This window comes from Myripristis murdjan, chromosome 24 (assembly GCF_902150065.1).
Source record: "Myripristis murdjan chromosome 24, fMyrMur1.1, whole genome shotgun sequence".
NCBI classification, from domain to species: Eukaryota; Metazoa; Chordata; class Actinopteri; order Holocentriformes; family Holocentridae; genus Myripristis; species Myripristis murdjan.
In genome coordinates, this window is record NC_044003.1 from 4,597,407 (window position 1) to 4,608,835 (window position 11,429).

The 11,429-nt window shown below is 43.2% G+C and overlaps 2 protein-coding genes across 2 annotated transcripts in view; one reads left to right on the forward strand and one right to left on the reverse strand.

Moving 5' to 3' along the window:
- The window catches only part of xrn2 (5'-3' exoribonuclease 2), a 49,197-nt gene extending 41,255 nt beyond the window's left edge, over positions 1 to 7,942 (forward strand). Inside the window, exons 29-31 of the mRNA XM_030047264.1 lie at positions 3,185 to 3,245; positions 5,420 to 5,624; positions 7,698 to 7,942. Of these exons, the coding sequence (XP_029903124.1) occupies positions 3,185 to 3,245; positions 5,420 to 5,624; positions 7,698 to 7,760 (329 nt within the window). The 3' untranslated portion in view covers positions 7,761 to 7,942. The remainder of the gene's footprint in view (positions 1 to 3,184; positions 3,246 to 5,419; positions 5,625 to 7,697) is intronic.
- A 1,251-nt stretch (positions 7,943 to 9,193) lies between these two features.
- nkx2.4b (NK2 homeobox 4b) lies at positions 9,194 to 11,096 on the reverse strand. Its single transcript, XM_030047265.1, has 2 exons — positions 10,658 to 11,096; positions 9,194 to 9,975 (listed from the first exon to the last, which is right to left on the reverse strand). The coding sequence occupies exons 1-2, from the start codon at positions 11,094 to 11,096 to the stop codon at positions 9,323 to 9,325; spliced, it is 1,092 nt and encodes a 363-aa protein (XP_029903125.1). The 3' UTR covers positions 9,194 to 9,322.
- Positions 11,097 to 11,429: the final 333 nt, after the last annotated feature.

An 11,429-nucleotide genomic window follows, 5' to 3' on the forward strand; every position in this document is an offset into this window, starting at 1 on the left:
CTCAGTGATCACGTCGAAAACAAAAGAGAAATCAGTTCAGCTCCTCTCTGTCTCAGGCTTCAGTGCCAGAAACGTCTCTGTTAGCAAAATGAATGTTCAAACACTGCATTTTTTTTTTGTTACATTTTTGTCAGTCATGCATAAAACCATATTAAAATACACAAAGTTACACTGCACATCAAACTCATTCTGCTCACTAAACTTACTACTCTGCTTTATATTACCACTCTCAAAAATCTCACACACATGCTTTTTGTCCAGTGCTTCACAACACGCCGGCTCTTTCCTCGTTACGTTTATTTTTCAAAACCGCATTCACAGATTTACTTTTTTTTTATTCGTCTCAGTTCAACCCACATCTCAGTTTCTTACTTTGTATTTCATTCCTCTGTTCTCATCTCTCTCTGTCTCTCTCTCTTCCTCTCTCTCTTATTCTCTCTCATCATCATCTCTTCATAACATCCTTCACCTGTTTTCAGTCCTGCATTCCAGAAATACTTTGCTTCAAGCGATTTATTTATTTTTTTTGCTTTAAATTTGACAGAAGGACTTTTCAGGAAAGGCATGTTCAGTACCTGTTCCAGAGTTCGCTTTTTTTTTTTTTTTTTTTTTTACCTTCTGAAGCAAAAGGCTCCACGCTGCAAGCCCCTCCCCTAAACAGTGGCTCCGCCCCCGCAGAAATACTCAACTTTCCTCATCTAACAAACTTTCACATTTCACATTTCCTTCCAATATAAAGTCATTCACCAACTTCTTCACTTCCTTTTCCGTCCAGAAACAGGAATTACCATACACTGCAAGACATAGAATATTTATATTTTGGACAATAATAATCCATTAATTATTGTTCTTTTGATGTTACATCTCTTGTGTTTTCTCTTTCACACACACCCAGCATTTTTGTCACATCTTAAGCTATTTTAAATTTATATTCACGCCCCCAAATAATACAATAAACACTCAGGCTTTTTCACATTTACCTTTGCCTTTGCTGCCCTGCCGTACTCTTCCTCTGTTTTGTAACTTCATTTACAGTTTGTATATCTTCTACCATATTCCTAACTTCATTTACTGTTTGTATATACTTTAATTATAGAGTTGTATCATCTGCATACAGTGGAAGTTCACTCATTATACAGTCCTGTAAACTCTCATAATCAACTTCAGTTTCAGCTGTCCGCCTCCACGCCGGTGACTCCACTGATCACAAACACAGCGTGGCAGACAGCGGGCAGCCGTGACTGATTTGTCCTTTTATTTTGAAACTATTTGTCAACAATCCGTTTACTTTCACACTAAATTTCAGCAGTTCAAGACAGGCCGCTTCCAGGTGCATCTGTAACTACTGTGACTTGAATTAAATTGAGTTTCACCTCGTGTTTTATCATCCTTGATATCATGATTTGTGCTTAAAATTATTTAATTGAGGGCAAATCCCAGATTTGATGTGGTTAACTGGCGCAGATAGACTTGAATGCAAGGTTTTCTCTGTGGCTGAATATCCAGAGAAAGTGATACAAATCAGTTATGGGAAGTGATTGTGAGGATTAGTTTTTGGTGGCTTCTAATCGCATAAAGGATGGATCGCACGACAAGACACAAAAATAAATAAATTTCATGCGTTCATTCACACTCCTCCAACTTTTGAAACAGGAAAACTCGACTATCAACGGCCTTATTTAGAGATCTGTCTTCACTACATCACCTACTTCTCTTATACACTTTATCACTTCTTTACTGTTTGGATTTATGTTTGCTCTATTTTGTTTCGCAATCCTGTGTCCCATCTGTGGCATTCGGAGTCACTCCTTTCAACCTGTATGCTGACACTTTTACTATAATCTGGTCGTCTGTATTTTACAAGCTTATCGGTCTGTAGTTTTGTTGGCTAGATCTGTCGTAGCCTCCTTCTTCTTCTGATAAATCATATGATTCAATTCTCTAATCATCGTCTCCAAATCCCTCCTCTCCCCTTCTTCTTCCCTGTTCACCTCCAGCAGCATCTCCTCCATCTGCCTTTTTAAACAAGCCGTTTGTTTGATCTCTCCAAACTCCAGCACACACACTCACTCACGGTAAATTCAGGGGATTGAACACTGACTCGAAATTCCCAGCCTACAAAAATGCTGAAATTTAAACGCGTTGAATCGCTGCATGATTTTTTTTTTTCTTTCTTTTTTTTTTTTTTTTTTTTTTTTTTTGGAACAGGCAACTCCTATCCAGGTTTGTAAATGTCAGCTTTCTCCTGCCCAGGGTCTCTGCTCGGCACCCTTCACCCCACCCTGCGCTCAACCACTCAGCAGGCCTGCCCTCATAAACAAACAAGTCCGCGGCTCGCAGCTGGTCATTGCCTTGGCAACAGTGAATCTGGAAGAAGCCGTTCGCTCCTATTTTTTTCTTTTTCTTTTTTTTTTCTTTTTCTTTTTTTTTTTTTTTTTTTTAAGTGTGGCTTTGTGAAGGGCTTGCAGCGATGGAACCAGGGTACTTGAGGCATCCACAATGCTGCCGGCTGAATGCTTATTTCATTTTCTGAACAAGAAATGCAAATGTGGCGCTCTTTCTCTCTCTCTCTCTCTCTCTCTCTCTCTCTCTCACTCCCCCCCGCCCGCCCGCCCGCCACCGTCCCTGTTCCCCCTCTGGCGCCCACTGTGATTTGGTGTTTTGAAAGAGCTTAATTTTATCATGACAACTGATTCGTTCTGTATCCCAGTCAGAAATTAAATATTTGGGCTTTTTTTTTTGTATCGGAGGTTAAGGCTGAAATGAATTGGGTTAATTAGCATCCATGTTTAATGTCAAATCCTTCTGGTGTTGCCTGCAAACAATCAACCATGAGGATTTTTTTCAGGTTTCATCCACTGTTTAACGCTGGAAACCAGACCCAGTTGGTTTATTTCTCTGCTTGTTGTGATTTATTTTGAGGTTTATGCATTCAAAATGAATCCTATTGTGGCTCTCAGTGTTCAAACTTGCAGGCAAAAACGATGAAATGAATTGCTTGCAAAAACCTGTCCCGAGCACATTTGAAGCGTAGTCAAATGCAGTTCCTGTTTTGAGGGTAAAGTAGAGAGAGAAAGTGTGTGTTTTTTTTACGCACAGGACTCCGGTCTGTGCTGCTTAAAAAAGACTTCAAACTTAGCTCAGCAGAACCACTTCTGAAAATGTCGTCTTTTGTTCTCCGCAGATTCCAGGCAGAATAGTTTGCTGGGGGCGCCTCCCCACTTCAACCCGCCCCAATTTCCAAGGTGAGTCGCCTGTTTTGTCTGCTCTCTCTCTCTTTGTAAAAAATCTGCATTTCTGTCCACTTTTTCTTTTTTTGTTTTTTTTTTTTTTTGTTTAATTCCCTCTGTGGCTGTTGGGAAGTAAAGTTCCCAGTTAACATGAACAGGTTGGTTAATCAGGTACCGTGTTGATGTTGCATGTGGACATTTCCCATTGGAAACTCTAACAATTTACCTGAATTACCTGAAGTTAATCATTTACTAACACTGAAACAGGATTTAGTCAGTAACAACTGCTTTCATGTTGGCAACCAAGGACAAAGTCATATCACTTGATTTGATTTTGAGCTTTTATTTCCAAGTGGTTAATATTTCATTTTGGAATAAAACTCATAATACTCATCTTTTCTAACAAAAAAAATATATATATATTTTATAAAATCCTCAGTAGGTAGATTAATTTTTTGACTAATATTTGGAACAACTGAAATCAACATGTCAAGATCCTGGACTCTTTTTTTACTTTTTTCTTTTTTTTTTTCTTTTTTTTTGTCTTTTTTCTTTTTTTGTTGTTGTTGTCCGGTTATTCGTCACCATCTAAATCCTCCTGCACATTGCCAGTCTTTATACACGAGCCCGCCGCCTCTGTAGTTGGGAGGCTTGCCTATTGAATTAAGATTTTTTTTTTTTTCCCTTCCCCGGCACGCTAAAACAAATTTCTCTCGAGGAGGTTTGTGCAACTTAATGAGGCATCACTAATGCTGTTGGAAGCTGTATCATTTCTGCTCCGTGGCCGCAGAGTCCACACAGACCGGCTATTGATTCTGGCTCCAGACCTCTCCAAGTCCTAATCAGGTTCTCTGGTTCAACTTTTCAGGCCGTCCAGCCCCATTGTGGCTCTGTGTCACCTCAGGTCAGTAGTTATTAGTGGCGACTGAAAACAGTTTCTTTAACTACTTAGGACCGGACCAAATGAAATGCAGGAGGAACTTGGAGAGAGGGATTATGGATTCCAGCGCTCTGCTAAGTCCGGCGTTGGCCAGAATGTGACATGGTTCAGTAATGAGGGATGGGGCTGCTCCTCCACGTTTTTGTTTTTTTTTTTTTTCTTCTTCCTTCCTTTATTGTGGCCAATATGAAGAGACTTTAATATGGTGGGTTTACTCTCGGATCGGCACATTGTCCCGCGGCGGCTTGGAGGGCCGCGGCTCGTCGGCTGCCACAGAGGCAATGCGGTGGCCTCGTTTTCGGGGACGAGGGCAATCCGAGCCATATGTGAACTTTGAATATGGTTCATTTCATACTCCTGCGTTGTTTTTTCATGCGCAGCAATGCCAAGTCATCCCGCAAGAGTGGCCGTTTGGTCCCTTTGAGAGCTCGACCCCCTCGGTAAACGCCGGTCGATGGGGATTTTAGCGAGGTCAACTCAACCGCTGAGCCAATAGAAAATGGGCGAGGCCTGCTCCATTTTCTTTTCTGTTTTCTTTTTTTTTTTTTTTTCAGTCCAGCATGTTTTGATCTATTGCAAGGAATTCTTCAGGAACATGAGTTGCTCTAAACTAATTAGACAATAAAAAGTAAAACTTGAAATATTTCAGACTTGTTGCAGAGTCACAGATTTGATTTCTGCTGGTGCCACCCATCAAAACCTGTGTACCCTCGTGCTGCTTTAAGGCACGTTAGGTAACACTCTCCATACTTTTTTTTTTTTTTGAGTACTTACTCATACTAATTTGAGATTATTTCAAAACAAATCCTAACAACATGCTTTAATGTGCTTTTATTGCAGTGCATTAACCTGCCTGTTAACCTGGTAGATAAATCTCACCACAAACACTAAGAATGGAATTTGATAAAATTGTACCCCACATAGTACAGTGTTATTGTGTACTTTAAGTACTTTTCTACAGATTAATACACAAGTTACTAACTGGAGTGAACCCTCTGAAAGTGTTAGCAGATATTCATTGGATTTTTTTTCAGCTGTAGCAGTGCTTGTGTAGTAGGATTGCATCTGTTGTGCACATAAAGAGCTGAAATTTCACGACTCTCTCTCATTGGGTTCAGACAAAACCGTCACCTTAACTTCATGATGTACATCTAAAGTAACGGTACGGGGCGTTGTGACCCTGTTGGTGTCCCACACGGTGGAGTGAGGCCCTTGTTAACAAAAGCTGGTGGTTTTTTGGCGGCTGCAGGCAGCAGTACGGAGGCGGAGGCGGAGGCCACGGCTGGGATCGCAGCATGCAGTCGCAGCAGTCGGCCTACCAGCAAAACCTGAACCGCGGGCGGGGAGGGGGCGGGCCGGGCGGCTACCAGCAGCGCTACGACCACCGCAGGGACGACCGGCACGACCGTCACGACCGACACGATCGCAGGGACGACCGGGGACAGCAGCATCAGGTAAACACTTGGAGCACGTGGCCGCTCTCGGTTACACCGCATTCACAGGGCGAGCAGCTTTAGTCGATCAATCGCTCTGTCCTGAGCGGCTGTGGGCGGGGCCAGAGCGGCTGTGGGCGGGGCCAGAGCGGCTGTGGGTGGGGCCAGAGCCTCTGGTCACGTGTACATGCTGCTGCAGCTGAAATTCTTTCTTTTTTTGTGCTGCTGTGGTATTGCCTTTCATGTCGTGTCATTTTTTTACTTAACATGGCTCCTTAATGTAATTAGGCAGCTACAGTGAGAAAAATCCAACAGAACCCAACAAGTGAGCTCCAGGCCTTGTTTTTGATGTGTTCGTTCCTTTTATTATTTCCGTAAAAACTTGCAGAAAACTAGGAAGCTTTTAACCGCTAGAATCAGGGTTTTTTTTTTCGTTGTGCACCTGACAGAAAACTGTTGTTCATTAAAGAAAATCTCCTCAGCTGGGAAACGAGGAAGCACACGGTTTCGTCTGGCCACTGCTGCTGTTTTTGGTCGGTGGCTGCAGAAAGTTGAGCCAGGCCTCCTGAGTTTCCCCGCTCGCTCCGCTCTGCAGAAGATCAGTGAACCTCTGCTGACGTGTTGCTCACAGTGTGAACACGTCTGGGCTCTGCAGCTGCTTTCCTTGTTGTTCCTTCAAGCAGAGCCTAAAATATCAGCGTCCAACAGGGTCGAACTGATGTTTGTGTTTTGTTTGTTTATCATTATCGATATTTTGGGATTGAAACCGCCCTTCAGCCAGTATTTTCTACTGATATTGAATCATATTTCGCCAATTTCATGCCAAACAAGTGCAGTTATTCAGGGTTTGCCCCCATAATTTTCATCTTCCCAGCGCTGAAAAGCCTCTGAAAGCGTTTACACCATCAGAAAACACAAGCCTCCACTGAAACCCACAAAAACACAAGCTGAGGGCTGGCAGCTCTGCAAACAGCTCGTTCACTCAGAGCCTGGCTTACATCACTGCCTTTTAAATGAAATATAACATAATTGACCAATTATATAAATCAAAAGATACGAACAAAGTAAAAAATTCAGTTTCAGCCTGTTTTTCTGATATTTAATAAAAGCTCAGTCCCGGCACTCTGACCCTGGTGCATAATATCATTTGTAGTTGTGTCAGCAGAGTTTTTTTATGTCAGATGTCAGCAAATGAAATAAAGGATCTCCAGCGAGGAGTTATATAACATGAAAGTAAGTGGATGTTGTTCTGAGGCCTGGTGCAAACTCCTCTGGCCCCTCTGCTGTCAGGTGGAGACTGAAAGCAGCCGAGGACAGAGAAGGCCAGCGTCCACTCTTTATTTATTCATTTATTTATTTATTTATATATAAGACAGGGACTGACAGGGGGTTGAATTTAATACCCAAAATTTTAACTTCACATTTAATCGAATGAGTTCAGTCGGGCTTCCTCCACATGAGCGTGGGACAAACTTTCCAACGGCTTTTTGTTTTTGTTTTTATTCTGTTTCAAAGTGTGTGGTTTGATCAGTGTTAAATTTAATTTTATTTATCGATGATGAAGGCAGCACAAATATCTGAAAGAAAATAAAGTTTCCTCATTCATTAGTCATGAAATTCACTCAACACATCAGGGACCCTTAACCCCTCAGATCAAGCAGGAATAGAATCTCAATATCATTAAAGTGTTTGTTGTTGTTGTTTGTTTGTTTGTTTTCAGCAGCTTTACATGGATTGGATTCTAGTTCACATTTACTCACAACCTTCAAACACAGCAGTGCATCAGGCAGTTCATTACAATCAAATATTAAAATCTCTATTTGCCATTTGAATCATAAAAGAAACTGCACTGAGAAATGTTTTTTGAACAATTGAAAATAATTGCAATTGTGTTTTCAAATCACTTGTAAAGTTAATTATCTGATTTGATGAATTCCATTTAAAACATTTGCTCAGTGTTGGTGTAGTTTTGACTTGTTTTGTATTTCTCAAATGTCTAGAATATTCAAAATGATTTGTCAGAATGAAAAAAAAATCTGAAACTGTTTTCTCACCATTATTATTATTTGTTTGTTTTATTTTTTTGGCTTTCAGGGCTACAACTCTGGAAGAGGTTACCCTCTCCCCCCTCCTGCCAGAAGATATCATTGGAATTAAACTCAGATTGGACTTTGGGGGCCATTATTTTTAGGGGAGACATGCTTTTTTTTTCATCGATTGTCTACTTGTACAATTGTATCTTTCTTTACTTTTTATTCCCATGAAAAAAGTTCTTAATGTATTGTGATTTTTAAGATGAACGCCTGTAAATCTTGTGAAATACAAGTGAGTCAAGGAGATGTGTCACGGTTTGTTTATTTTTGAGAGATCTCTTCCAACTGCTTCATGTGTAAAACTGACACCCATGACGAATAAACAAAAAAAAAAAAAAAGAAGAAGAAGAAGAAGAGAAAGATATTTTGGATTATATTTCTACGATCGGGGAGCCTTCAGTAAAGGATGTTCTCGGGAATGAGTTCGATTCTCGCAGAAGTTAACGTCTAATTTGGATTATGATAAAAAGAAAATAAAGTTTCCTTAAATAATGCAGATTTCTCATCAAACTCAGTGGAGATACATTTTGATTTCCCTTTTCATTTTTAATTGTTATCATCCTGACTGCAGAAAACTGTAACTGTTAAATTCAAGTAACGGTTTTTCAATATTTCTCGCAGTTAATTCCTTAATTCCCCTATAATGGCGCACTAAGCCTTTAAAATTGTTTATATCTCATGTACGAAAAATGGATCATTTTACAGGTTCAAACCCGGCTTGTACACGATAAAATGGGCTCGTCACTCTAAATAAAAACTCAAATCTAAATTGAAAACAAACCAAAACTAATAAGACCAGCTTGCTACTAAAATACCAAAATGTCCAAAGCTGAAAATAACGTTTATTTGATATGCAAACAAAGTAAACTGTAACAAAGGCATTTGATGACTTAATTTCCGGGCACATGGTTCAGCCTGCCGTTTTAATTATATCTCATTTAATTATGGAACAAATAGCTGCCCGGTAGGCTATTTATGATAATTTTTTTATTATTAAAATCGGCCTATTGCTTGACTTTTCCCTCTTTTTCTACCTTCTCTCGGCGTCCCCACACCTCCAGGAGCTTTGTGGTGATAATGAGTCGACAAATGAACAGATCAGGCAGCAAATTCAATTCATATAAACCTACAATAATTTACTTTCCCGTGCAGAAAATAAAAAGGGAAGCATCGGAGTGGATTTGCAGGCTGTGTGGAGTCCTGGCTCTTCCTGAATATCGATCTAAGCGATCCGCTCACACAGAAATGAGATTTTTGTCCCAGTTTCTTCACCTGAAATGCAGCAGCAGTCACGTTTCTGTCACTTACAAAAGAAACTAACAAATATTTCGTTTCGATAGGGGGAAAATACAGTCGCTCGGAACATTAGGTTAGCAATATACAGTTCAGTCTCATGGATCTACAATATCTTACAGTTCGTGGTGCACCTGAACTTCTTGGCTCCAAACCGCTAAACCCCAGCGTCTGTGTTTGAGTCCCCGGGTGCGTCAGGCGTTCAAAATGCTGCAGCATGAATTGAACCGATTAAATTTCTGGTACCTCTCTCACTGTCCTCCGTATTCTTCCAAAATCCACTTGGAAAACAAAACAGCGCAGGCCTCATTCCGGCTGTTTTGATCCTTATTCCTACCAAGTTCTCCCGTACAGTAAATTGGAGCTGATCATGTTGTTGGTGTATTCAATGAGCGCCGCGTCCGTCTGCGTCATGTTGATCTGACCGTGTAGTCCCAGCGGCGGACTGGGAGACAAGTCCTCCAGCTCCTCCGTGGACGACAGCTGGCTCACCTGCTGGTTCTGGTGCTGGTGGGTCGCCATGGCCTCGCCCGAGCTGCCCTGCCGATTCCCGGGCGGGTTGGAGCCGCTTGAGTCGCTCCGGCAGCCCTTCCCGTCCTTGACGAGGACCGGAGACGCAGAGGAGGAGGAGCGGCGGGCCGATGCGCACAGGCCGCCGCCGCCGCCGTCCTGCTGCTGCTGCTGGGCCGCCTTGTCCTTGGCCTGCCGCTTCATCTTGTAGCGGTGGTTCTGGAACCAGATCTTGACCTGGGTCGGCGTGAGGTGGATCATGCCGGCCAGGTGCTCCCTCTCCGGGGCGGACAGGTACTTCTGCTGCTTGAAGCGCCGCTCCAGCTCGTAGACCTGCGCCTGGGAGAAAAGCACCCTGCGCTTCCTGCGAGGCGCGGCGTGCAGCGTCACCATGGACTTGGCGGAGTCCATGCCGGCGAGACTGCCCACCATCCCGGTCATGTTCATCCCAGTGGAAGGCCCCATGAATCTGGAAACTTACAAAATGAAATATAAATGAAAGATTTCGTTGAAAACAAGTCAGCTTGTCGCACTCAGTATCCCATGTGAGCGAGTAAGAAGGCCGAGCTGTATGATGCCCTTATAAAACCTAGCAGCAAAATTATAAATACGTCTCCAATAATTATCTTATTATTGTAATGTCGTTGGGAAATTCTAGTGGTAGGCCTTGATTTTAAAATAGCATAAACACCCCTTAAAACGTTATAAATTAAATGCTTTGAACGAAACGCAACTAAGAGAATAATATAGTGAGAACTCTCTAGATAAAAAATACCGTTATGTGAAATAAATTCACAATAAATTAGGCTAATTATGAATTACCTTAGACAGTAGGGCTGTATACGCTACAGCAATTATTAGAAGGCTATTACAGTAACAGCGAGGGAAAAATAAATGTACAATAAGCTCACTCTAAATGCAGTACCTCAAACAGTATGAACAATACAGAGACACGATGAAAATTAAATGATAAAGAAAAAAAGTTCAAAGTTACTGAACTCACAGGTAGTTAACAGAAGTTTACACACACACACACTATAAAGGCGTGCGTAAAAGCGGCAGGCCTGTAACGCACATCCTGACTCTTTCGCTCGGACTTTTCTTTAAACTTTTCTGCCAAGTGAATAAAAGCAAAACAAAAAGTTGACTGCCTCTTACTCGTGGGGTATCTGGGCTCCGGGTTGCTGTACCACGCCGCGGCCGCCCCTCCGCCCCTCACCGTCTCCTGGTAGGACGGCAGGTCTCCGACGTTCCCGATGCCGCCGTTGCAGAACCCGCCGACGGCCCCGGAGAACTGCGGCACCCCGTGCGGCATGTGATAGGGGCCGGCGTGGCCCAGGGTGGAAGAGGACGAGGATGAGGTGGAGGAAGAAGAGGAGAGGTGATGGTGATGGTGGTGGTGATGATGGTGCGGGTGCGGCTGCTGCTGCTGTTGCACGCCGGGCTGGGAGACCTGCGGCTGCCGGTACGCGCCCAGCGGAGCGCCGAGGTTCCCCGCCGCGGGATCCATGCCTCCAAACCTCCGGTAGCTCTCCTCCATCGGGCTCAAGATGTCTGTCACTGAGAAGGGAGTGGAGTGCTTTGGGCTCAAGGACATGGTTCGCCCCCCTTGCAGGTGGATGCGGCCCCCTGCTGCTGCCTCCGGCTTGCTGGTTTTGGTGGGTTTCCGCTGGTTCGGCTGGTTCTGGTTCCGCCTCCCTGCGGCGCGGCGCAGCAGAGCCTCGTTTCGTCCCTGGGAGAAGTCCAGCTGATCGGCTTGGGTTTGGAGAAGGAGATGAGTTGCCCTTATCCTGGGGTGTACTCAGACACAAACACATGGAGGGGCGGAGGGGCGGAGCAAGCAGCCACAGCAGCCAACAATGGCAATTGACATTACAGAGGTAATTGGAGAAAATGGTTTGGACCCGCTTTCTTCTTCTGCTTGGTTTAC